Source organism: Microtus oregoni, unplaced genomic scaffold, assembly GCF_018167655.1.
Source record: "Microtus oregoni isolate MIOR12 unplaced genomic scaffold, Mior012 000028F_ref0000031, whole genome shotgun sequence".
In the NCBI taxonomy this organism is placed as follows: domain Eukaryota; kingdom Metazoa; phylum Chordata; class Mammalia; order Rodentia; family Cricetidae; genus Microtus; species Microtus oregoni.
Window position 1 is genome coordinate 27,256,488 of NW_024543087.1, and position 27,833 is coordinate 27,284,320.

At 46.8% G+C, this 27,833-nt stretch overlaps 1 protein-coding gene across 1 annotated transcript; it reads left to right on the forward strand.

The window, feature by feature from the left end:
- Positions 1-27,362, forward strand: LOC121464209. The gene is made up of 9 exons (XM_041676933.1): positions 1-180; positions 1,844-1,996; positions 7,502-7,650; positions 9,259-9,399; positions 10,402-10,547; positions 13,315-13,410; positions 19,859-19,991; positions 24,517-24,623; positions 27,187-27,362. Exons 1-9 carry the CDS (start codon positions 1-3, stop codon positions 27,360-27,362), a joined length of 1,281 nt encoding a protein of 426 aa, XP_041532867.1.
- Positions 27,363-27,833: the final 471 nt, after the last annotated feature.

The window sequence follows — 27,833 nt, forward strand, 5'->3', positions numbered from 1 at the left end:
ATGCCAAGAGCAAAGAAAAGAAAAGAAAAACCCCAAGGGGCTCCTCCCTCGGTGGTTCCCGTTCTTCAGCAGTTCCTGAAGACATACCAGAAGCACTGCGCGCAGTCTGGGACGTCCCTGTGTCCCACCATCCAAAGGGACCTGAAGAACAGCATTGACAGAGAGCAGATCCTCAGGAAGGTGAGTGGGGGATCGGTCCCTGGGGTTCAGTCCAAAGCTGACTCGCCACCAACTCGGCACTGCCCAACGGAGTGACGTACACAGCTTTGCTCATTGGAGACCGAGGGCCTGGCCACTGTTCTGCCCCCTCCCCCAAACCATGCACCTGCCCCTCTTTGACAGCCAGAATGTGTTTGTGGGGGGATTCAGGAGTTCCTCTTTAAGCCCCCCTCTTTCCTGACTCTGGCCCCCCTGAGGTGTACCCTCCTTCCCTCTATCCTCTCTGCCAACCTCATCGGCCCTCTGGGATTTTCTAGTCCCTTCTTTTTTTCAGCCCCTGTTCCAGTGAGGGGCTTCCCACAACCATTCTTTTAAAAATTCATGTGTACAGCTGGGTGGTGGTGGCGCAGACTAATCCCAGCACTCGGCAGGCAGAGGTAGTCGGATCTGATGGAGGAAGGTCATTGGCTAATAAAGGAACTGCCTTGGCCCATTTTATTGGTTAGAACATAGGTAGGTGGAGTAAACAGAACAGAGTGCTGGGAGGAAGAGGAAGTGAGCTCAGACTCCATAGCTCTCTTCTCGGGAGCAGACGCCTCAGAGAGACGCCATGCTCCCCGCTCCGGGGAAGATGCACGCGATGAAGCTCTAACCCAGGATGGACGTAGGCTAGAATCTTTCCGGTAAGACCAGCGCTACAGAGATGATAAGAAATGGGCTAGTCCAGGTGCAAGAGTTAGCCTAGAAGAGGCTAGATAGAAATGGGCCAAGCAGTGTTTAAAAGAATACAGTTTCCGTGTAATTATTTCGGGGCATAAGCTAGAGCTAGCCATGTGAGCGGCCGGGTGCTGGGGACACAGCCCTGCCGCTCCGTATTTCAACACGGATCTCTGAGTTCAAGGCCAGCCTGTTCTACAGAGTAAGTCCAGGACAGCCAGGGCTACACAGAGAAACCCTGTCTCAAAAACAAAACAACCTTGCTGCTTGAACAGAGTGCCAAGATTGGTTCCCAGCACCAACGTGGAGGCTCCTATTAACTCCAGTTCCAGGAAATCTGACGCCCTCTTCCAGCCTCCCAGGGCACTGCACACATGCTCACAGACACACACACACAGTCAGAACACGCAGACACATAAAATTAGAATAGATAAGTCTTAAATAAAAACCTGGGCTGGAGAGATGGTTCAGTGGTTAAGAGCACTGGCTGCTCTTCCAGAGGTCGTGAGTTCAATTCCCAGAAACCACATGGTGGCTCACAACCATCTGTAATGAGATCTGGCGCCCTCTTCTGGCCTGCAGGCATACATGGAGGCAGAATGTTGTATACATAATAAATAAATAAATAAATCTTTTTTAAAAATAATAAATAAATAAATACCTTATGAATCAGCCATTCTTATCCTTGCCATATAAGATGCAATCCAATGTTCCTAAGAGAAAAAGAAAAAGCTGGCTGTACAAAGCTAAATTGGTTTTGTGACCTAATAGTGGGCAGTAACGCTGACCGACAGAACCGTGAGCTTGTCCATGGCAGGAATGCCATCAGCTGGGCCACCACCGTCCCGCTACACAGGTCGTCCCTCAAGCAGTCGTCCAGTCTTCTGGTGGCGCCATTCCTTCCCCACACACCCAGATGCGCGGGTGTCTCTTGTTGACGGCCACCTGTACTGTTCTTCCACTCCAGTTTACGCTCGTGAGAGCTGGTGACGCCACAGCGAAACACCCGCCTGTTTCCTTGGAGCCTTTGCTCATGGCAATTCGGGATGAGCGCTACATGCTGGGGAGGGAACTCTGCGTCTGGGGCCTTCAGCTGACCAACCCGGAGATCGCCAGGCTCGTGAGTGTGCTTTTGAGTTTCTTCAACCCTTAAGATCAAAACCAAGCTTGCAACATCCTGTATTCCAGATGTAGTTTATTTTATTTCTGACTCATTGATATTCTGCAAGATTTTCTTTCTTAAAAACATAGTTTTAGCGAGATTCTTCAAACATTTTAAATGAGTTCCTTATCTTAAATAAGTTTTAAATAAATTTTAAGTAAGTTCCACTTGTTTTTCTTTGAGGCAGAGTTTCTCTGTGTAGCCCTGGTGGTCCTCCAACTCTGTAGACTAGACTGACCTTAAACTCAGAAATCCTCCTGCCTCTGCCTCCTGAGTGCTGAGATTAAAGGTGTTTGCCACCACCACCCAGTAAGTTTCACTTTTTAAAGAAAATATGGAAAGTGACAGAACTAATATCCATAAATCCACCTCCCAATTGTAATATACTCCTTTTAGATTAATATTTATTTATTTACTATGTATGCATTGTTCTGTCTGCATGTGTACCTGCAGGTCAGAAGAGGGCGTCAGATCTCATTATGAATGGTTGTGAGACACCACGTGGTTATTGGGAATCGAATTCAGAACCTCTGCAAGAGCAGCCAGTACTCTTAACTGCTGAGCCACATCTCCAGCCCCAGACTAATTTTTTTAAGAATTTACTTACTTAACGCTGGGGGATGGTGGCGCATGCCTTTAATCCCAGCGCTCGGGAGGCAGAGGCAGGAGGATCTTTGTGAGTTCAAGACCAGCCTGATCTACAAGAGCTAGTTCCAGGACAGGCTCCAAAGCTACAGAGAAACCCTGTCTCAAAAAGACCAAAAAAAAAAAAAAAAAAAGAATTTACTTATTTAACTTTATGTGCATGAATGTTTCACCTGCCAGCATGTATGTGCTCCACATGGACCCCTGTTGGAGCCCCTAGAACTGTAGTTACAGATGGATGAGATCTGCCATGTACGTGCTGGGAATTGAACCCAAGTTTTCTGCAAGAGCAACAAGTGCTTTTAACCACTCTGCCATCTCTCCAGCCCTATAATATACTCTTTTAAATGAATAGAATGAGCAAATACTGACCAATATAATAGCCAAAGCTTCAGTCACCTCTTTTCCCCACCTGCTTCCTAGGTGGGATCTGCCCGAGGTAGCTGTGCAACCACCATGCATACACTGACCCTTGTAGCAATATTCATGCATGTTGTCTTGTAGCAATATTCATGCATGCTGTCTTGTAGCAATATGCATGCATGCTGTCTTGTAGCAATATTCATGCATGCTGTCTTGTAGCAATATTCATGCATGCTGTCTTGTAGCAATATTCATGTATGTTGTCTTGTAGCAATATGCATGCATGTTGTCTTGTAGCAATATGCATGTATGTTGTCTTGTAGCAATATGCATGCATGCTGTCTTGTAGCAATATGCATGCATGTTGTCTTGTAGCAATATGCATGCATGCTGTCTTGTAGCAATGTGCATGCATGCTGTCTTGTAGCAATGTGCATGCATGCTGTCTTGTAGCAATGTGCATGCATGCTGTCTTGTAGCAATGTGCATGCATGCTGTCTTGTAGCAATATGCATGCATGCTGTCTTGTAGCAATATGCATGCATGCTGTCTTGTAGCAATATGCATGCATGCTGTCTTGTAGCAATATTCATGCATGCTGTCTTGTAGCAATATGCATGCATGCTGTCTTGTAGCAATGTGCATGCATGCTGTCTTGTAGCAATATGCATGCATGCTGTCTTGTAGCAATATGCATGCATGCTGTCTTGTAGCAATATGCATGCATGCTGTCTTGTAGCAATGTGCATGCATGCTGTCTTGTAGCAATGTGCATGCATGCTGTCTTGTAGCAATGTGCATGCATGCTGTCTTGTAGCAAGGTGCATGCATGCTGTCTTGTAGCAATGTGCATGCATGCTGTCTTGTAGCAATATGCATGCATGCTGTCTTGTAGCAATATGCATGCATGCTGTCTTGTAGCAATATGCATGCATGCTGTCTTGTAGTAGTGTGCATGCATGTTGCCTACATAAGTATGATTCTGTAAATCAGACTTTCACTCTCATTCTGTTGCCAAGAATCACCCATGTTCAATCATTTTAACCGTCATTCTACATATAAACAATTTTTGATTAACCTGCATTAGAAATTGAACTTCCTTTATTGCAAATAAGAAGATTTTCACTTCCGGAAAAGGCGAATCAGATAATTAAGATGAACTCTCGCTGAGAACTAGATAAGCTAAACACACATGTGCACATGCGTACATGCACAACCTCACACGATTCAAAGAAGGGCAGAGGTGGAGGTGCCCCTGCGATATTTCATTTAAAAGAGGGTAGTTGAGGAACTTAGAAACATGATCAAGAAGCTGGGTGTCATGGCACACACCTTCAATCCCAGTACTTAGGAGGCAGAGGCAGGAAGTTCCCTGTGACTTCCAGGTCAGTCTGGTTTACATAACAAGTTCCAGGCTATCCCGAGCTATATAGCGTGACCCTGTGTCAACAAAGCAAAACCCAGAAAGAAAATTGAAAAGTTTGCCATTGGGCAAGGGAGAGATGAAGGAAAGAAGAAAGGGAGGGAGGGAGGGAGGGAGGGAGGGAGGGAGGGAGGGAGGAAAAAACTCTAGCAGCACCTTTAGGAAAGAAGTCCCTCATGTTCGTTTCCCTGCACTGAGGAGGAAGCGAGGGGGAGAAAGAATCAAAGCCGGTGAGAAGGAAGATGATTGACAACACGAAGTCAGAGGGAATGCAGACAGAACAACACAACAGCTACCACCGCAAGGCCACAGAAACAGTGAAATAGACGCCCATTACCAAGTCAGAGAGGATATGAAGCCGCTGAACTTCCCACACTGAGAGAGGGTCCATACACAACAGCTACGTTGGAAGACTATATTGCAGTATCTCGATTCCAACGTTTATTCTCCCTCTCTCTTGTTTTGTTTGTGCTGTTGGTGGTGGTGGGTAGCAGTTTTTTGCTTTTTATTTTTAAGACAGGATCTCTCTCCAGCACCCCGACCATTCCAGAACTTACTATGTAGACCAGGCTGGCTTCAAATCCAAAGGCATCTACCTGCCTCTGCCTCTCCAAGTGCTGGTTTTAAAGGTGTGAGCCGCCACACCTGGCTAGGGCCTCCAAATTGAGAGGTTCACATCTCTAAGCCTTGAGAACTAGGGACCTATGGCTCCACCTTTCAAAGCTAGAGGCCGACTGCTCTGGACGCTAATGGCAGAGACTACTGCTCTGGGCTTCCAGGGCATCACTGAGCCGCCAGTTACAGCCTCCGACTTTCAGCATCAGACTGTGAGCTCACTCAGACTCTGGCTTCTGCCCTCGGCTCCCACCTGTGGCTTCTCACAGCTTCTCCTCTCCCACTCTTAGCGTCTCTCCATCCTAACAGCTCACTTTTTGTAGATGTGGCTTGTTTTAGATTTACACGGGGGCTCTGAAGCTTCACCACCACCTGCTAGGAGTATAGCTCTGAGTTTTGGATGTTGGAGCCCTCAGCTCCTGGTAGCTTTCTGGAACTCTCAGCTCCCTTCTCACCACCACTTTCAGCCTATGCTGACTAATTTTATGTCAACTTGACACAGGCTGGAATCCCCTGAAAGGAAGAAACCTCAATTCAAAAACTGCCTCATAAGATGGGGCTGTAGGCAAACCTGTAAGACATTTTCTTAAATAGTGGTTGATGGTCCAGCCCATTGTGGGAGGTGGCATCCCTGGGCTTCTGGTCTATAAGAAAGCAGGTTAAGCATGCCATGAGGAGCAAGGCAGGAGGCAGCAGCTCTCCAGATTCCTGCCCTGACTTCCGTCACTGATGGACTGTGAGGTAGAAACATAAGCCAAGTAAATCTTCTCTCCCAAGTTGCTTTCGGTCAAGGTGTTTCAGCACAGCCCTAGTAACCGTAACTAGGACACAGGCTGGAAGCTCAGCCCACTCTAGCTAGCAGGTGGGGGAGATCGCACGTCATGCAGAGTTAGCACTGGCCCTGTGGCTATGGCTCAGCTTTGCAATCTCAGCCAAGACATAGTTGGAAACCCTAGATCTGATCCATATGTCACTACCTTAAAAGGCCCTTAGCCTTCCGAATCCACCCAAGCCCTCTCAAGGTTTCTGTTCTGAGCTGAACGAGTGTTCTCTGCTGGTTGTAATGGCTGAAAAGCAGCTCATGCAAGCCTCATGACTGGAGGCTTTAAATGCTCTTTTCTTTCAGGCAGGGATTTAACCATCACTGGTATCCTTGGCTACCACAAAATGACCTGTCTGTGGACCTCTCCACTCTGGAGCAGATGCTGTGGGGACCGTAGACGCTTGTGTACAGCCCAGTCCAGCAGCAGCTCCCATAGCAGCTGCACAGTCCACTTCTGAGCAGGCCTTGGAATGAGGACGCCTGGGCCTGGGAACGACAAAGACATTCTTAGGGTTTTTATCTCATGCCAGGGGGGCAGGGTCACACACCATACCTCTATTGAAAAGAGCACAGGCACAGGAGGCTGTGTTTCCTCGTTAAGAAATCAACATCTCGGGCTGGAGAGATGGCTCAGAGGTTAAGGGAACTGACTGCTGTTCCGGAGGTCCTGAGTTCAATTCCCAGCAACCACATGATGACACACACCCATCTATAATGAGATCTGGTGCCCAGAACACTATATACATAAGAAATTAAAAAAAAAAAGAAATCAACATCTCTGGCCAGTGAGATGCCTTGGCAGGTAAAGCACTTGCTGCTTAAGCTACATAAAGAAGGGAGGAGAGCACCAACTCCAACATACACGCCAACAAGTTAAAAAAAAAAAAATTCTTTTGACAAATCCAGACCTGGCAAGCTGGCTCAGTGGGGTAAAGGCACTCGCTGGGCAAGCCTGCGTTCCAGTCCCAGGACCTATGCAAAAATGAAAAGAGAATCCACTCCACCACGTCATTTTCTGACCTCCACATCCACAGCATAGCAGGCATGCGTCCCTCCCTCACTGAGAGTAACTAGTTTTTAAAAACTGACATCCGCCGTCATCTGAAGAGGCTGTCAGCATCATCGGCTGTGTGGCTGAAGCAACTGCTACTTCTGGAAGTTGAAGTCTAAAATCCAGGGGTCAGCAAGGTTTTCTTCCTGTGTCTTCTTAGGGTCCTCTTCTTGTGAGGACACTAGTCAAATCAAGTTAGGGATCATCTCAAGATCTCATCATAACACAGGCGCCTAAATCCATGATGCAGCCTTCCGAGAGGCCTGGGTTAGCACTTCAGTATACAATGGGGCAGTAATAGTCAAGTACTGTTTAGCCCACAACACGAGCAGTGTATCTCATCACAGGGCTTCGTGTTTCTCATAGGATTCCTCAATGAAGCTTTGTTTTTTAAAATGGAAAACTCCTTATTTTCATGCTACAAGATGTAGAAAAACATCTTGGAGGCAAAAATGTTGAGGTCCTTCATAGGCTTGGCTTGGGAATACATGAGACCGCGGAGCACACCGGTTGTCCTGATGGAAGTGTTTTTCAATCTCCCAGGCTTTGTTTCTGGAGTCGAAGGGGCACACCGCCTGCCCGGTTACCACCTTGGAGATCATTAACTGCAAGATGGATCTGTGGTCCCTGGGGCGACTGGGGAAAGCTTTGCAGTTCAGCAGTTTGTATTTCCTGGCCCTCGATTACTGCAAGTAAGGCTGAAGGTGGAGCTGTGGCAGGCTGGGCTGGAGACGGTGACAGCTGGAGGATGGGGGGTGGGGTAGGACCTCACACCCAGGTTCTTGAGCCTCCTCGAGACAAGAAAGAGAATCCTCCTCCTCCTGTGCCCAAGTGAATGGTAGTGTTCCCCTTTGTTCCTTTAGCAAATGTTTGTTGAAGGTGACCGTGTGTAGGATACAGAGCTAGGTGCTAAGGAAGATATAAAAATAAAGATGCTGTGCAGGCCAGTTTTGTCACCTTGACGCAGACAGGGTCATTTGGGAAGAGAATCTTAACTGAGGAAATGCCTGTAGTGCTCTTTATCAGTGATTGATGTGGGAGGGCCCAGTCTCCACATCAGTCATGAATGACACCATTCCTGAGAAAGTGGTCTTGGGTATTAATCCCAGCACTCGGGAGACAGAGGCAGGCAGATCTCTGTGAGTTCGAGGCCAGCCTAGTCTACAGGCTCCAAAACTACAGAGAAACCCTGTCTTGAAAAAAACTAAGGAAAGAAAGAAAGAAAGAGAGAAAGAAAGAAAGAGAGAAAGAAAGAAAGAAAGAAAGAAAGAAAGAAAGAAAGCTGAGCAAGCCATGAGGAACAAGCCAGGAAGCAGTGTTTCTCCACAGCCTCTGGATTAGTTCCTACCCTAACTTCCCTGGATGATGGACTATGGGCTGTTAAGATTAAACGAGTCCTTTTCTCCCCAAGTTGCTTTGGTCATGGTATTTTATTACAGCAATAGAAGAAACCCTAAGACAGATACCAAAAAAGATATCAATAAGAAAGATACCAACATGACCCACAGAATCAACTACCCGGAGCCCATAGGGGCTCACAGAGATGGAACAACAATCAGGGAGCCTGTATGGGTGTGACATATGTTCTCAGCATATATGTTACGGTTGTGTAGCTTAGTGTTCCTGTGGGACTCCTAACCGTGGGAGCAGGAACTGTCGCTCTGTTGCCTGCTTTGGGGACCCTTTTCCTCCTACTAGGTTGCCTCATCCAGCCTTAATATGAGAGTAAATTCCTAGTTTTATTATAACTTGATATGCCAAGTTTAGTTAATATCCCTGGGAGGCCTGTCCTCTTCTGAAGAGAAAGGAGGAGGAGGAGTGGATCTTGGAGAGAGGGGATATGGTGGATGGAGGAACTGGGAGGAGAGAAAAGGACGTAATATAAAAGAGAAGAAGAAAGAAGAAAAGAAGAAGAGGAGGAGGAGGAGAGATGCAAACAAGGTGATGCTGGCATTCAAAGCGTCTTCAGAGTGGTAGAGCAGACAGGCTCTTCACTATACACAGTGCAAGGTAGAAACTCTGAATGTCATAGAAGATGCCCCAGACATGGTCCGTGTTCAGTCAGGGAAAGCATGGCTCCTTGGGTGACAGGCCAGTCTTCACTGAGGTGCAAGGAAGGGACGAAGCAACTTCTGAGAGCAGGAGTTTAAGCACCTTCACTGACAGTCAGGGTGGGAATAACAACACCAGCAAAAGGTTCACACCTCTTCGTGCTTTATTTCCCTGCCATGACTAACCACAGTGTCCCCCTTGGCCTGTGATACAGTTTAAAAACCATGTGGTCTGTTCTGTCTTTTCAGGTTTGGAAATAAAGAACTTGAGAGTATCTTCTCGGGCCTGGAAAACAACCACAGGCTCCAAGGCCTCAGTCTGCGCTACTGTGGCCTCGGGCCTCAGAGTGGGCAGAGGCTGGGCTCTGTCATCAGCCAGAGTGCCGTTTGGTGAGCTGTCCCCGGGCCCTTGCTCACCTGCCTCATTGCACCCTGCATCCTAGTGGCTGGATTTGCTCCCCGCCCCCAACCTACGTGTGTATGTTTGTGAAGGTGCACACACATGTGCACATGGAGCCCAGAGGTCAGCTTCGTCAGCTGCCGTTCGTTCCTCAAGCGCTCTCCTCTGGTTTTCGAATCGGGGTCTCTCACCGGCTTGAAGCTCACCAAATAGGCTGAACGCAGAGAGCTCCAGGGATGCGCCTGTCCCTCCCCTTTCAACCCTGGGATAACAACCACACCACCATGTCCTGTGCTGTTGTTTTTCTCTAAATTTCATTAGAAATTTATCTCTATTTTGTTTGTATCGTGTGTGTGTGTGTGTGTGTGTGTGTGCATGCACGCACACACAGGCACATCTGGAGGTCAGAGTCCATCAAAGGATTCCTCTCTCCCACTCTCTACTTTTTGAGACAAGGTCTCTCACTTAACAGAAAGTTCCAGGGACCCAATGGTCTCTAACCTCCACCCCCCAATGCTGGGATCACAAGTATTTGGGGTATGCCTGGCTTTTAAGGGAGTGCTGGGGATTTGAACTCAGGCCCTCTTGGTTTCATAGCAAGCGCTTTACCCACTCGGTCATCCCACGGCCCAGTGTCCAGTGTTTTTCTCTGGGTTCTAGAGACTGAACGTGGGTCCTCACGCTCGCTTGGCAAGCACTTCACTTACTAAGCTATTTCCCTAGCACACCCCCCCCCCCACACACACACCCTTTATTTTTCTTACCCTGAGGAGAAAAGGCCTTTGAGAACCAAGGGTATCTGCTGAGGGCATGGTTTGTGACACTGGCATGGCCAGCTTTGGTGACATGGTGTAGTGTATGTTTACTGTGAGTATCCACTGACTATGTTATGTCATTTATGGCTTGTTATGTCCTGTCGGAGAAGGATTTTAAATTCAAAGTTGAAGTGAGCCTGACAGCCAAGGAGCAATGCTTTCTGCCCTCTTCCCCAGCGAGTTGCATCTGGATGGAAATGATCTGCAGTGTTCTGGGACCCTGGCCCTCCTCAGACCCATAGCAGAATATGCAGAGATACAGGGGAAGGACCAGCCCGCCTCGGCATCACCTCACACTGGAAATCTCCCTCTGCTTCCCCAAGGTGAGCCCTGGGTACCACTTCTAGGCTGCCCCTGTTGGTTCCTGAAGAGAGGATTCTGCTTTGTAAGCCGGTGGCTTCTTAGTGCTCACTGGAGACCTTCTGGAGGTGTCTCTGTCCTGACCTTCAGCACCTGCAATTTAATATTGAAAGTCTTAGGGGCCAGCAAGGTGGCTCGGCAGTAATGGCACCTGCTGCAGAGCCTGGAACATGGTGTAAAGAGACTGGCAAGTTGTCTTCTGACTGACAGAACTCACACATACCACACGCACATGCATGCATGGATTCACACGCATGCACACATGCGTTCATGCACACACTCGCAGACATAGACACTAGATAAACAAACAAAACATGATTTTAAAAAGAATAGCTATACATGGTGGCACACGCCTTTAATCCTAGTCCTTAGGAGGCAGCGGCAAGCAGATGTCTGTAAGTTCAAGGCCTACCTAGTTTATATAATGAGTTCCAGGCCAGCCAGGGCTATATAGTAAAACCCTATCTTTAAATAAATAAGTGAAATCTACATACACCGGCAACAACAACAAAAAAAGCAATTTTAAAAAATCAGATAAAAGTTCTGGAACTGTTTTGCCAAAGAGGCAAAAAACTAAAATAAAACAGAAACAAAAACAAAAAACCCCAGGTCAGAGAAGGTGGCAGACAGTGTCTGCAGCTGCTGTCCTCCCAGCAGCTCAGGATGGCCCGGAAATGCAACACATGTCTTGTATTCAGGATCTCAGCAACAACAACAGAACCACCACCACCACCCCCCCACCACCACCCCCACCACCCCCACCCCCGCACACGCTCAAGGGCTTTTCTAGGCCCCCTCCTCCCCTAGGCTGCCACTTCCGTTCTCCTGAGCCTTGCTCTTCATCCAGCTCAACCTGTTGCTTCAGCCACTCTCCATTCCTCTGCGTTAGTTTGCTCAGGTGGCCATAGCAAAATCCCACAGGCTTGCTGGCTAAACAAGAGAAAATTAATCATTAATCTCTCACAGTTCTAGAGGGTAAAATCCAAGATCAAGGTGTCAGCCAAGGGCTAGAGAGGCAGCTCCTCTAGTAGGATGCTAACTGAGCACACACAAAGTCCTGGGTCCACCCAAAACTACGGAAGAGTTTGAGTCTAGCCTAGAGTACGTGAAATCATGTGTGACTCTGTGTGTGTGTGTGTGTGTGTGCACGCGCCTGTGTATAAGAAGGGGGGTAGAGTTTGCCTGGCATGTGTGAGGCCTAGGTTCTAACCCCAGGACCGGCATGAGAGAGGAAGAATAAAGGAAAGCCCTTGACTGCAAGAGCTTATGCTGGCTTGCACTTGCAGAGAGTTTCGTGAGTGGTCCGGGCAGCAGACTGCTGGGAGTTTGGATCTGACCCACTGAAGGGAACGACATAACAGACTTCATTTTATTTCCTGGCATATTTGCCATATGCTGGGAGTCTCTACTTTTGAAAAAAATCTTAAAGTTATATTGAAAATTTTAAATATTAACTTTAAAATGTACCTGACAGGCCGGGCAGTGGTGGTGCACGCCTTTAATCTCAGCACTCGGGAGGCAGAGGCAGGCAGATCTCTGGGAGTTCGAGGCCAGCCTGGTCTACAAGAGCTAGTTCCGGGAAAGGCACCAAAGCTACAGAGAAACCCTGTCTCGAAAAACCAAAAAAAAAAATATACCTGACATCAGCACTGGGAAGGCAGAGGCAGGCGAATCTCTGTGAGTGAGTTTGAGGCCAGCCTGGTCTACAGAGTGAGTTCCAAAACATCCAGGGCTACACAGAAAAAACCCTGTCTCATAAAAACAACAACAATAAATAAACAAAACGTACTTTACAGTATAATAAGTTTTCAATATTCATATAGGCAGTCATGAGAGGATGTGTGTGCATGCCCTTACTGTTCTGGAACTCACTCTGTAGACCAGCTTGGCCTTCCTTGAACTCACAGATCCACCTGCCTCTAACTCCCAAGGGCTGGGATTAGAGGTGTGTGCCACCACCTTTTGCCAGCTTTTTTTTTTTTTTTTCTTTAAAGCTTTTACTTTGAGACATCATGGAAACCATACAGGGACACATGGAAAAGACATGATCACAAAACAATGGTAACATGAAAGCATCAATGACTGTCAGCTGGCGTTGAAGCTGAAGTTCTGGGAGTTGGACATGATTCAGGGGCTGAAAGAACAGATTAGTATTCCTCTCCTTCTTCCTCACCCTCTCCTTCAACAGAATCCACACCAACCTCCTCATAATCCTTCTCCAGGGCAGCCATGTCTTCACGGGCTTTTGAGTAAGCGTTTCTCTGTAGACCAGCCTGGCCTGGAACGCAGCGATTCACCTGCCTCTGCCTCCCGCGTGTGGCCTTTAAAGGCATGGGCCACCACAGCCCAACTCCTACACAGTTCTTAATGCATGCCAACAAAATGTATGCCTCCATAACTGTCCTTAGCAATCTCAGGAAGGTGGGGCCACGGTTATCGAAAGCAGCTGTGGCTGAGGGAGTCACCAGCAACCGCAGGATGACTCTGGGAGCCCCACTTGGCTCTCCTGGGTTGCATGTTAACCTCTAGCTTTGCAGCAGGGAAATACAAACAACAGAACCTAAGCGATTCTGATGCTGTTCTGCTAATTCTCTCCCAAGAGAAATACCCTTGCAGGAAGTGTCCATAAAACAAACCCAAACAATCACCAATATCAGAAGATGCTGAAAATCATTTCCTTGACTCTGACCCTGCACCATTGTTTTGTCTTTTTTTCTTTTTTATAACCAGTGTGTGGAGGCGGAAGCTTGACTTTGAGCCAGATTGCAAAATCTTCCGAAGCTATAACAATGAAAAGTACCTCCCGGAGGAAAAAAGGGGAAAGAGGTATTTTGGTTGTCGTTTCAATTATTCTTTCCACTCCCTTCACCTTCTAACTCACTCCCTGTGTGTTCCTGGTGCATAATTATCCCAAACAAAGACTTCAAATCCAATGGAGAACAAGCAGATTCAATGTCTTGTGACCTCACACAAAACACCCATCAACAGTTTTGCCATGCCTGCCAGAGAAATTCATTATGGCACAGTCAACATTCCAGAGGAGCATGGTTTGGAACAGTTCTTCTAGGAGCTGCCAGCAAGGCCTCAGAATCCTGGTTACTCAGAGTTAGAACCAGGGTAACGGTGAAGGGGCTTTGGGAGAGATGGGAAGTGGCAGAAATAGGGCGAAGGAGGGGGAAGGGGATCAAGGGGGAGGGAGACAGAAAGAGAAAGAAACGGAACTCGAGTGGGATTTACTACCCCAGGAGCCTCCCAAGGACTGAAGTTCACCATGTTGCTGCAGCCCCTGCTCCTGCGCTCCTACCCTGCCTAGCTCTCAGCATCCCACCCTGCAGAGGGCAGATTGGGCCCTACAGGCTCCTCTGCAGGCACTAATGCATTAAAGTTCTAAGGACGCAGAGCAGGGGAGCTGCTGGGTGTGTCATGAAACAGCCTTTGGGAAGTTCTCGTGGTGCAGCCTGTACTGCTGTGGTTTGAGCATTCGGTGGTTTGTGTTTTGCCTTTGTGGGGAAAACAACCAGCTGTTTAAGAGGAACCTAATCTCCTTGGCCTCTTTCCTTCTTCAATTTTAATCTGTTCTTGTGTGGTCGTTTTTTTTCTGCCCTTGAATTATCGTTAAGCCTTTTCTGTGAAATACGGCTACATTAGAAAATTACAGACTCTTGTTGTCCAAAAGCCGCATGAAAATGTAAAGCCGGGTACATGCCCCTCTTCTCATTGGCTGGAAGGACAGAAGGAGGATGATTGAGGAGGTCAAGGTTATCTTCAGCTACAAAACAAAGTTTGAGGCAAACCCGGGCTATAGGAGACCTTGGGGTAAGAGAGAGAAGTGGGGGAGATTATAAAGCATGAAGGCATTTCAGGCCCTGTTCTACTGTGTGTCTTGGATGCCGTTTTCCCATTTGGTAATGCTAATAGAGAAGGCAGTCAACGTTTCCAAGTCTAAAGAAGTGGCCTTTGGTGTGTTCTCTGGAGCAGCAGAAGGGCATTCTGCTCCAGAGTTGGGATCAGAGAAAAAGCTTTGGGGGCAAGATGACCTAGGGTGGGAACAAGAAAGAACTCGGACAAGGAAGGACGTAAGTAGGAAAGGCCTTCCCAGTACCATCCAGGAGCCCACAAGTTTGGCCAAGACAAGAGGACGCAGGCAGGAGACTGGCCCTTCTGAGGGAATGGACTACATTAAGGGACCTACAAGCCAAGACAAGGGTTTGGATTTGACCCAGGAGACAATTGAGGCCATTAATCTCCTCAGCCTGAACTCAATGGAACAATTTTCATTGTGTGTGTGTGTGTGTGTGTGTGTGTGTGTGTGTGTGTGTGTGTTTTCAGGGATAACAAAACTTCAAAACACCTTTCCAAAGGCAGGACATAATGCCACAAGTCTCATGAGGCACAGGGGAATTGAGTTATATGAGTTCAAGGTTAGCCTGGTCTGTATAGAGGGTCATAGGTTAGCCAAGGCTACATCTAAAAAGAAAACCTTCTCTTCTCACATTGGACAACTGCTTAACAGTCATGGGGGTTGGGGGAGAGAATCTGGTCTTTCGTAGGACTCTACCTGTTTCAAAGTGAGGGGCTGAGAGGAGCTGATTGTGCCCTGCTCCTGGGTGAGGAGGACAGGTGGTTTCCATTTGGTCCTGATTGGAAACAGCCAAAATATTTTCATGCACACCCATTGTGGAAGGAAGTTTTTGGCCTGCTGCTTGGATAGCCATCCCCACAGTACCTTCTGAGGCCAAGCGCCACTCAGAAGCCTGGTCCTTCCCCCGACTCTCCTCTTATTTGGAGTCCTGAGAACATTTACAGTGATAACCACAAAAACGAGACAACTGACATTGGGTGGCTGTCTATAGTTTGATGGCGGAGCTCAGTATCCTATGTGGCTACCTGCAGTTGTACACAGTATCCTATGTGGCTACCTGCAATTATACACATGCCTGTCCCGGCCATTCTGCATTGGTTGCACCACTGAACACAGAATCATTAAACCAGTGCTGTTCGATCCTGAGAGTTTGGGCACCATCCTGTGGGTGCCATCCTGTGGGACCCTGAGGAAAGGCTGAGGCTGCTGGTCCAGAGAGATCACTGGGAACCAATTCTTTAAACATGAAAACATTGACTGCCTCTCTTGGTTTATTTTGCTCAGTGAAGAAGATGAGAGAGCAGAGTGGGGCTCTCTGATGCCCCTTCTGTGCCTTGGGAACCTCAGAACAAGCAGGCCAAGCCCATCCTGCTGGGCTGCTCAGGTTCATCCAGCCTCTGTGGATCCAGCTCTGAGACCCAGGCTCTGTCTACACGAGGTTGTGTACAAGAGTTTAGAGGTTGGTCAGCCTTCAAACAGGTGACGCCCAGCTTTTCTACAGCCCGGTCACCAACTATGCAGCAGCAGGGGATGGTAAAGGCCAGGAGTCACAAAATGGTCGTGAGGAATAGCCACCTGAAGATAGCAAGGTTCTCCTGAGCCATTCTGCTGGTCCTGCCTTGTCACCTCAACACCCCTCACAGTCCCAGAAGATACAGTGGGAAGCAAGGAGTGTCTTGGAGCCTATTCTTTCCCCAGCTGAAGCTACACAGTATAGCCAGTGTAGCAGTCCTCAGGGCTGTTTAAATTCTGGAGGACTGAGGATGAGAAGGGTCAGCCTGTGACTTAGCTGTATGAACAGGGGCAATAGTCCTTCCTCCATCCTGATGAGATCAGAACTTGACTCCAGTAGCAAGCTGGCCAAGTCAGGTTCAGTTCTCCAAATAAGGCACTATTGTTGATATCAAAGCCACAGCCCACAGAAATACCAGTGGCAGTAAGGAATGCAAGAGCCCACTTTAAGAGTCAAGATGTAATCTTCAAAAGCTGTATTAATTCAAAAACAGGAAGCTACCAGTTACAATCTTGAAGTCACTGTACTCGTGATTTCATGCTAGAGACAGCTGATCATAGACTGGAAACCTCTACAGAAGGGATCAGGACCCTCGGTGTGAACCAGCCAACTCTCTTCACATTCTGTTTTCTGGAGTCCCAGGACCCTCGGTGTGAACCAGCCAACTCTCTTCACATTCTGTTTTCTGGAGTCCCAGGACCCTCGGTGTGAACCAGCCAGCTCTCTTCACATTCTGTTTTCTGGAGTCCCATCATCGAGCAGATGAAGTTCACTTTCATAAAATGGGGTGGTACATGGGAAATTGCATGTGTCCGTTATCAGTGGGAGGATGTTATATCTAAACAACTTTAAAAGAATTGTAGCCAGGCGGTGGTGGCACAGGCCTTTAATCCCAGCACTCAGGAGGCAGGGGCAGGCGGATCTCTGTGAGTTCGAGGCTAGCCTGGTCTACAGAGCTAGTTCCAGGATAGCTAGGATTGTTAAACAGAGAAAACCTGTCTCAACCAGGAAAAAAAAAAAATTCTACCTCAAGGAAGGCCTGGTGTCTACAGATAAGCACTGCAGGCTCTGGTGTCTACAGAATGTGTGGTGCCACCTGTCCTGCTGGACCAAAGGAGACCAGAGGGTGAGGGAGAAGATGAAGCTGTCTCAGCCCCCCACACACACCCCACCCATGAGAAATAGGCCCCTGCCTCATTGCTATGACAACATCTGACAGAAGCCATTCACGGAGGAAGGGCTTATTCTGACTCAAGTTTCAGAGAGGTCACAGTCCATCCTAGTGGGAAACACACAGCCGAAGGAGTGTGGGGCATATTTTCACACACAGCAGCCAGACAGGGAGCAGAGAACACAGGCCAGAACCGAAGTGGGAACAGCACTCAAGGCTGGCTTCTAGTGACAGGCGATTGCCAGGTGGTTTTGAGTATTTGTTTGTTTGGAGTTTCAGGGATTTTGTTTTTGAGTCTTGTTGTTGTTTGCTTTGTTGTTTATTTGTTTGGTTGATTTGTATTTGGTTTTTTGAGACAATTCTTAAGTATCCCAGGAGAGCCTTGAACTCATTATTAACTGAGGATGGCCTTGAACTCCTGATTCTCCTGTTCTGCTTCCTGAATGCCGAGGTTATGGTTTCAGAGTGGGACAGGAGCACAGTGGAACTGAGCTGTTGATCTTGGGCAGTTCTCCAAGACAGAGAGAATGGGCCACCAGGAAGACGGAAACTCATTCGGCTGGGTAGACCTGGATCCATCTGCAGAGTGGCTTCCAGGTTAGGTGTGCCAATGTCTGAAATAAATGTCAGACCCTTTGGTAGGGGGACACTTGTTAATAAGTTACCAGGTTGCTTGCATGCAGTGTTTTAGGAATTCAGGGAAGTCAAAAATGACACCAGGAAGCAAGGCACCACTGTGTGCCATGCACTATGGTCTTTCACAACTGGTCATTGAAAATGCTACTTGTCGCCCCTCAGAACGATGCCAGGAGATGGGTTAACGGCCTCTCTTATAATGAGGCTCAGAGATGTTTAGGTACTTTATAGGCGCCACAGGTCATTTTGTTTGTTTGGTTGGTTGGTTGGTTGGTTTTGGTTTTTTGAGACAGGGTTTCTCTGTGTAGTTTTGGACCCAGGTTCTCCATGACAGAAAAGTGCGTTCAGACAGTTATTGTTAGAGAACCCGTCTGTTTATTTTTTTGTGTGTGTATATGGGTATTTTTGTCTATGCTCCATGTGGATGCTTGGTGCCCAGAAGGGCCAGAAAAAAAGTATTGGATCCCCTGGAGCTGGAACTGTAGATATTTGTGATGAAAATGGAACCCAGGGCCTCTGGAACAACAGCGAGTGATCTCAACTGCTGAGTCATCTCTTCATCCCACACCTGGCTTGGTTTTAAACTAATAATAATTTTTTTAAAAAAAGGAGTAAAAATAGATTAGAGTGAGTGCAGCTGGGGCAGATCAAGGATGACCAGGGGCTGAGCGTGTCCTCATCTGTATCCTCAGGACTTGTTTTCCTCCCTGAAAGAAGAGCTTGGTGTTGCTTTGGTTAAAGCCCCAGACCAGCACCTGAGCGGCCGCTGTCTTCCTGCCTTCTTTGCAAGTTTATGAATCTCATGAGAGGTCCATCTTCCAATCTGGTCCATTTGTTGTGGGCAAAAAGTGATGTTTTCATTACTCCTTGATGCCAGTTTGGGAGCAGTTGAGACAGTTTGCCCATGGGGATGCCAGCTATACCCAGTCAATCACAGGCCGAGCAGGCTCCCTCTCCAAAGGCACAATTTACACCGAGCTGATACAGCAGGGTGCTGGATGCCTGACAGTGACTCTCCTTGCAAAGCTGAGCATCTATATAGGAATTTGGCCTTTAGTCCTCATCCCTGGCTGAGGATGGCTCAGGTTTTACCATTTGCTACTTTCTGGTGTGTGGAAATTAGGAGAAAGAAATGAGAACCGGTGTGGTCAGTGTCCACCTCGTCAGGGCAGGTACTCCACTCTCAAAGGCATTTTAGATTTGTGAAAAATTTTTATAAATGAAAAATCATACTCCATTCATGTTCATGAGTGGAATCAAGGCATTATAGTCAAAACCAATAGTGCATGGTATTAAGTTTGGCAATAAGTGCCTTTGCCTTCTGAGTCACCCCGCTGGCTCTTCCCTGCTTTAAATCAAGCCATTTACCCTTCAGTCCAGTCCCATCTGAAGCAGTTCACGGAATACTGAGCTCGGGAAGGCCTCAGGGAGCACTCTAGCTTGGGGAGCAGTGGTTCCGGTTTCCCACCTCTCCTGGCTGAGTGGATGAGCCTGACTTTTGCTGATGGCTGTTTTCTCTTCATGTTTTCTTCTTTCTCAAACTCCTAAGATTGAACTGGGGTGAATTAAATGTGTATGCTGTGCCCCTTGGTGGCCCTGACGGTGAACTCTGAGAGACCTCAGCAGGCCAATAATGAGGGTGAACCAGACGCAGGACTCCGGCCCTCAGTGATGCCGTCGCGAGTCACTGAGGCAGGCGGTCTTTTCTCCTTCTGATGTTTCCTAGAACCCAAAGCTTGAAAATGACTGCTTCTCAGACCTCTATAATGAGCTAAGCCCCTTCCAATAAAAACTGTTGACTCCCCAGGGTTAGCAGATAATTTTCCTCTTTAGGAGATTAACAGTGACGATCTGATTCCGAGATGGGATTGTCTGTCATGCAGTCTGGGGCCTCTGTTGTAAAGGATGACATGGAACAAATACAAAACCAGGACTCCCAAAATCACATATATTCTATTCATTGACTGTGTTGTGAAATAAGTCTATTCAGAAATCCAGTATGTGCAAACTCTGTTGGAAAATTGGCTTAGCTGGTAATAAATAGGGGAGCTATCATCTAAAAATAATACAGGTGTTCTGATTTTTCTTACAGGAATCAGGAAAAAAGTTAACCGCCTGATGGAAGCTGGTCCTTGGGTAGTGATGCTGCATCTGGCAGATAACAGCATCGACGGGACAGGAGTAGAGGGAGAGCAATTGCTGGAACTCACTAGAACTTTAACACGGTGGGGAGCAGTAAGAGCTTTGAATTCATTCACTCTCTAAAACTAAAGGGACGAAGCCAAACCAGACAGCTTATCACAGCTTTTCAGCAATTCTTGTGTGGCTTCTCAGCTCGGAGAGGGGCACTTACCAGTCCTGGTCTCAGTACTTGTGCCCCTCAGGAACCTCACAAGGAGCCTCATATGAAAAGCGTGGCAGTTGGGGCAATAGAGGAGGCAAGACTTAGACCATCCTCTACTGCTAAGGTCAGGATATAACTCAAACCCTGACTGATGTCATGAGGAGGAAGGGCAGCTTGCTTGGAGCACACATTCCTATATTTGGTTAGGAAGCTACCCACCCTGGACTCTTAAAGCAAAAGATGGAACTAAAATTCTCAGAAGCTTCTAGAAAGCACTGTTTCCTTGTCTTGCTTATTTTGACAACCCGAGGCATTCTCCCATCCATCTCTACTGAACCCACACCTTAAGCTGACCAATCATTGGCAGGGCTTGCAACCACTGCAGGAACTGCAGGGTAAAAAAGGGCTCTGGGCAGCACTGTCTCATGGCCACAGCACCACTGGCGGCCAAGATCGCTGGGCACGGCTGACGTCAGAACCTGAAGGCTGATGGGTAGCAGTTTTTATCTCGGCAGAAAGAGGTTCCTCCTTCCTTACTCAAGAAGGATGGCAAGGCTTCCCAGCTGGCGATCAGCGCTGCCCTTTCCCAGATAACTACATCAATAATTTCTATTTCGGTATCTTTTTGAACTTAATATATTGCTGAGGTAAACTGCTGAAGACGTGTTCAGGATTTTTGTGTTTACATCCATGAGCTTCGCGGATTCACACTCTCATTCTATATAATACATTTGCCTGCTTGGGATCAGAAGCCCTTGACGCCTGGCGCTTTCTCAGCAGGGGGTTTTGTGATTTTTTATACAAGTCTCACTATGCTGCCTGTGCTGGCCTCAAATTCATGGCCTTTCTGCCTCAGCCTCCTGAACACTGGGGTTACAGGCATCTGCCACCACACTTAGTTCAACCAAAACTCATTTTTCAAAGCAGTATATGTTAGGTTAAACCCAGGGTCTTGTGTGCCTCGATTTAACTCCCTACACTGAACCAACCAACCAACCAAACATTTAGTATAAGGCTCTTCTGGCTTTGAGGGATTTTGCCCGACATATTCTAGTTTGTTTCTTTCAAAGAATGTATTTATATACATTGTCAAATATATTAGAATAAAGTTATTCATATTTCTTTATTGTCCTTTTAGAAACTGTAGGTACAGCCGGGCAGTGGTGGCGCACGCCTTTAATCCCAGCACTCGGGAGGCAGAGGCAGGCGGATCTCTGTGAGTTCGAGGCCAGCCTGGTCTACAGAGCTAGTTTCAGGACAGGCTCCAAAGCCACAGAGAAACCCTGTCTCGAAAAAAAAAACCAAAAAAAAAAAAAAGAAAGAAAGAAAGAAAAGAAAAGAAACTGTAGGTGCTGTGGAAACATCTTTTTTATTGACATTGGTCATTGTGTTTTCTCTTTCTTCTTATATATTTGGTTAGAAACTTATCAATGTTACTGATCTCAGAGAATCGGCTCTTGGTTTTCTTTAATTTTTGTTTGTTTCGTTTTCTTTTTGTTTTTTGTTGTTGTTTGTTTGTTTGTTTTGTTTTTTGAGACAGGCTTTCTCTGTGTAGCTCTAACTGTTCAGGAGCTTGCTTTGTAGACCAGGCTAGCCTCAAACTCACAGAGATCCACCTGCCTCCCGAGTGCTGGGATTAAAGGCGTGCGCCACCACTACCTGGCCTAAGTTTTCTTTACTCTTACTGCTCTTAGGTTCACTTTTCTCCCTTCTTACCCCCTTTGTCTGCTTATCGTGGATTCCAGGGCTTTGATTCCCTCCTGTGGAATGTTAGTAGTGTCTAACACAGGAGACAGAAGTTAAATAAATCATTTATGCAAAGAGCTAAGCCGCGTTCAGGGATCTCGCTCCTCCTTTGTCCAAATAGGAGGGAAGGAGGCAGCGCCTCTGGCCAGTTGAGCAAATGAAGTCCCCTCTACGTCCAGGCTTCTGGGTTCAGCACTGGGCAGGAAACTGAAGCCTCTGGGGGGCAATTCTGTAGGGCAGAAGCCTTCAAGTCTGGGGATGGCCCTGGTGGTGGCCAAGGCACAGCAACACCAGTGAGGCTCAGCTCCCCAAACGTCACAGACACAGAACTGAGTTATCAAGTCGGTCTTCGGCATCCCTTCCTCTCCCGTAGGTCTCCTTTCCCTGGCAGCACCCCTTCCTTTACCTTTTAGTTCTTTTTAGATTCGTTTATTTTTATGTGTACAGATGTTTTACCTGCACGTATATGCACCACATATGACCCGGTATCCTTGGAGACCAGAGGAAGGATTAGATTACCCAGAACAAGTCTATGTGAGCTACCATGTGGGAGCTGGGAACTGAACCTGGGTCCTCGGCAAGAGCAAAAAGTGCTCTAACCACTGAGCCATCCCTCCAGCTGTGGTTCCCTGTTCTTACCCATCTTGTCTGAGGAACATGGACAGATCTGGGAGCTGAAACTGTTCAACTCCTAGGCAGATGCTTCCTTGAGATCTTTGATAAGCATAGGCCGACGGCTTCAGCTCTGGCTGCTGAATCAGTGGAAAGTGTGGGCATTGAGCAGCAGAGCCAATGAGACCACAAAGCCAGCAGTGACCTACGTGAAAGTTCAAGCCCCTCTATGTGATGATGATGTGGGACTGATCTCTTGATAATCACATCATAATTTACTTCTGAGCCAGAGACCATGAATTAACTTTCCTTGAGTCCCTGCTGTGCTGAGACTAACATGTACTCAGGAAAGAATCATTCTGTCTTCACTGCAACCTCATAAAAAAGACCACAAAGCCCCTTTCTGGCTAGTTTTGCAGATATGGAAAGTGAGACCCATGAGGGCACATGCCTTGCCCATGGTCAACGAAAGGGCAGAGCTGACCAGAAGTCCAGGTCTTTGCCTCAATGCCACCTCCACAAAACCAGCCAGCAGAACACTGCCAGGCCAAGAATTCTCAATAACCAACCAAGAGATAAGGAAAATGCACTGGTCACACCACCCTGAACATTCCTGGTCTCTACCGGTCTTATAAGTTGGGCCTAGAGTCCTTAGGCAGGACCAAAGTACAGTGGTTTTGTTCTCATAAAGCTAATTCATCTGATTTTAAAATTGTTATTCTAAAGCTGGCCTTTTTAAAATAATTTATTTGTATTTAATGTTCGTTAGTGTTTTGCATGCATGTATGTCTGTGTGAGGGTGTCAGATGCCCTGGAAGTGGAGTTACAGACGGCTGTGAGCTGCTATGCAGTTACTGGGAACTGAACCAAGGTCCTTTAGAAAAGCAGTCAGTGCTCTTACCCGCTGAGCCATCTCTCCAGACCCAAGGCTTGCTGTAGTTGGGTTTTTCTTTGGTCTGCCAGCTCACAAATAATGACACAGAGACTTATTATTAATTATGAAAACTCAGCCTATAGCTTGGGCTTATTCCTAACTAGCTCTTATAACTTAAATTAACCCATTTATATGAATCTATATGAATTCTATTATGTGGTGTTACCTCTCTTCCATCTTGCACCTCCCGTTTCCTCTCCGTGTCTCCTGGCATCTCCCATGTGCCTAAATTCCTCCTCCTCTTCCTTTCTCTCCCCAGAAATTCCGCTATACCTTCTGCCTAGCTATTAGCTGTTTATATTTTTATTACACCAAATCACAGCAAAATATCTTCATAGAGTATACAAATATCCCACAACAGCTTGCCTTTCTTAATTTTATGTGAAATTAATCCCAGTACTTGGGAGGCAGAGGCAGGTAAATTTCTGTGAGTTTGAGGCCAGCCTGGTCTACATGGCAAGTTCTAGGCAAGCCAGGGCTACACAGAGAGACCCTATCCAAAATAAATAAATTAAATTACATTAAAAAATCACCAGGTAAGAGTTATTATTTATTTGACATTCTAAAAGTCATCAAGCCATGGTCAATCTCTCAAATATTTTGATATTTTTCTGGTATATAATATATAAATGACTAAGAAGTCTTACATGGAAGCTTTTTGTTTGTTTGTTTTTCAAGACAGAGTTTCTCTATGTACCTTTTGAGCCTGTCCTGGAACTCACTCTGTAGACCATGCTGGTCTCGAACTCACGGAGATCCACCTGCCTCTGCCTCCAGAGTGCTGGGATTAAAGACATGCACCACCACTGCCCGGCACATGGAGCCTTTTTAAAGTAAATGAATAAAAGAAAGATTTATGGTGGGAAAAGCTTGCATTGGCTTTCCTAAGAGAAGCAGACTCTTCCAAAGTAGAGAGGCTCATCCAGGTTCAACAAGCGGGCTCAACACCTCTCCAGTCTCAAGCAGGGCCATCACATCAACTTGGAAAGGGGCAGGGAGGCTGAGGAGCCTGAAGAGAAGGGGTGTTCTCTGAAATTCTGAACTGACTTTCTCTGAGAGACCGTGAGCCACACAAGGTGCGAAGCCGTTTTGTTTCATTGTTTTCTCTATGCAGCCTGATCAAATACTCCCCTCACTTAAGGGAACTCGACCTTGGAAACAATGTCCTGGGAGAAACGGCTGCAGCGGACATCCTGGGAGCCCTGAGAGCCAGGAAGACAGGTCGGGTTTCATCTCCCCGGCCCCGAACTAGTCGCAACTGCCCCATTGTTTAAGACAAATCTGAACTGTGCAATGAGTCGTGTGTGTGTGTGTGTGTGTGTGTGTGTGTGTGTTGAATGAAGGCTAGCCTCCATTGGGTCAACATGCCAAGAGACTTGTGCAAACCTCAAGAACTTTTACAATGTTGTGTGTCCCCTGTGAGCCTCTGAGTGATGGTTTTCCTTTGTCTTTCTAGGCCAGTGTCGAGATAATTCTGTCTCTGAAGTAGCTTATGCTTGCAGCATATTCCCAGCCTGGATGGTTTTTTTTTTTAATTGTTGTTGTTGTTTGTTTGTTTAATATCTTTTTCTCTATCACTTTTGCTTTTTCTGTCTTCTCTTTCCTTCCTTTTTTTAAAAAAGGATTTATTTATTATGTATACAGTATTCTGTCTGCACACCAGAAGAGGGCACCAGATCTCGTTACAGGTGGTTGTGAGCCACCATGCAGTTGCTGGGAACTGAACTCAGCACCTCTGGAAGAGCAGCCAGTGCTCTTAACCTCTGAGCCATCTCTCTAGCCCTTCTTTTTCCTTTCTTACTCACCAAGAAAGTTTCTCCTGTTCTCTGTTCTCCTCTCAGCTCAACCTAATGTGGTTTGTACAGAAACTGACTGTAGAACTGAAGTAGCCACTGCCCTAAGACACAGCTGAGCCAGCCAGACACGGGACCCTTTCAAGTCCGAGGTCAGCCTGGGCTACATAATGATACCTTGGAGACACAGAAAGAGAAGAGGGAGAGAGAGAACAAGGAACGCAGTGTACTTATTAGTCATTCAAGAGGGGTTTGGCTCTAACTGGCAGGCAGCCCTGAGTGACTTGTGGTCCTGTAACCTTTGGAGTGAAGTGAGAGAAGAGAGGTCAATTAATGGTGACTATCCCTGGCCTCTCCTTTTTTTTTTCTTTTTCTTTTTCTTTCTTTTTTTTTTTGGCTCTTGTTATTTTTATTGATATTTAAAATACTTTTCTTAAATCTTAGAGAATTTCTTTTTTTATTATTTATTTATTTATTAAAGATTTCTGTCTCTTCCCCGCCACCGCCTCCCATATCCCTCCTCCTCCCCCAATCAACTCCCCCTCTCTCCTCGGACCGGGTTCCCTGCCCTGTGGGGAGTCCAAGGACCTCCCACCTCCTTCCAGGTCTATTAGTTTATTTGTTCTTACTGCTCTTACGGGGAGAGCAAGAAATGCCATTTGAAATGTTGCTCGATGTAAACCATGAGGAGATATTAGTATGAACGTTAGTGTTGCAGAGAGTGACGGTAGGCTGAGTGGGGAGAGCTCCCTGGCAGCGGCTTCCTGTCTTCATCAGGTCTTTAGTAAGACTCGGAGGCTGCATTTTTCCTTCGCTGGCAGTGATTTAAAAAGAATCACAGGGCTGTCGTAGTCTGCTGCATTGCCCCATTTCCAACTAAAGTCATGCATGTTTAATGACCAATTAAATGATTCTAAGATTTTTCTTTTCAATTATCCTTTTCTTTTAGAGAAACAGAACACCCACTTCGTGTTCCATTAGAGCTGAGATGAAGTTCAGCAGGATTATTCTGTTAAACCTCACTTTAAGTGCACTAAGCAGAAGGCAGGTCACGACTGCGCTTTGATTTTCCTGGTGCCACTTCCCACTCTACCTGGCAGAGACCATTACTGAGCTGCAGGCGGTCTCCCCCATTACTGCAGGGAGCGTGATGAGAGACAGCCCCCGGCGACTTGATGGGAAATGATTTCCACCCAGTAGCTCTCTGGAATGGAAAATGTCTCGCTTGCTTAGCAAATGGCTCAATTTACATAAATGAGAGGCTGATTATGGAATGCCCACCTGAAATGCAAGTAGTCGTTTAAATGGCATTAGAAGGCAATCTACGCTCAAGGAATCAGCGATTTTGAAGTTTCGTCTAAGTGTTCATCATGAACAGCCTGAATGCATTTGTTTCATGAGCCGGACTCCTTATGCGCTGTTTCTAACAAAGCACTTTAATTAGGTTGTTAGTTTGAGCACAGTGAAGAGTCCTCAAAAAAGGGTTAGCCGCTTGGATTTCACAGAGCGAATCACTAGTCATTTAGCCCTGAAGACACTGCTTTAAAACCTAAAACAACACTTGATTATAAAACTAACGTTCTTTCTGTTAGTGTCTTCCGCGTTGATGTCGTTTGCAAACCAACAAGGGAATTTCAAATTCTCCTTTGATGAAACCATACTAACTTTCTTATCTGCTAAAGAGGGAGTTTCTTTTGCCATTATCTCTCCCCCATCTTCTTCTCTTCCTCTGGTTCTGATTTTTTTTTTTTTTTTTTTTTTTTTTTTTTTTTTGGAGACTGGGTCTCTGTAGCCCGGGGCGACCTTGAGCTGGCTACATCACCAGGACTGGTCCTCCGGCCTCTGGAGTCCTAGGATTGCAGAGTTCCACCATGCTCTGTCAGGGAGTTCTGCAGATGCCAACCGTAATGACGAATCTCCTGCCGGGCTCTTAGGCACCCTACACAGTGTGAGCCATTCTGCTCACTTACGCTTCTCCTCTCTTTGCTCAGGTAAACTACCACCCTTAAAAATTACGGTCACTCCTCGGATCTCCTCAGACACCTTCACAGCTATTTGGAAACATAGCAAGAAATCTAATAGGACCAGAAAAAGGAAGAAAAAGGTAAATTCTTTACTGTCTGGGTGGTTGAGTAGTAGCCACCAGGGGACGCTAGACGAGGCGTGAACCTCGGTGGACATAGATGGAGCCTTCGATGCCAGAGTTCAGGGTCTTCTAGGTCACCCTCCCCTAAACTATCGTCAGATGGTCGGTGGTTACGCGAAGAGATGAGCAGTAAGACAACAACATCATCTCTCAGAGATTAGTGGAAACTGCCTCCGGCTTCACCCCCTCTTCCCTGCCAAATGCGCGTGTTCCCACAGGCCTGTTGCAGATCTGCGAGGGGTTTGTCTCCACTCTTAGATGCCTGTGCTGTCTTTTGGGCAATAATGATTTATATACCTTCATTCTAACCACTGTGCAAAATCGAATTCTTTCTTAATAGGGCAAATATTTAATGGCACGGGGTGGGGGGGGGGGGATGTTACAAAACTAGCTGGTTTTAAGGAATAGGTAGAAGACGATTTTTGAAACGAGAATTTAAAAATATACACATGCATTTAAAAACCTAGATTGCTGTATACCAAATTATCAGCA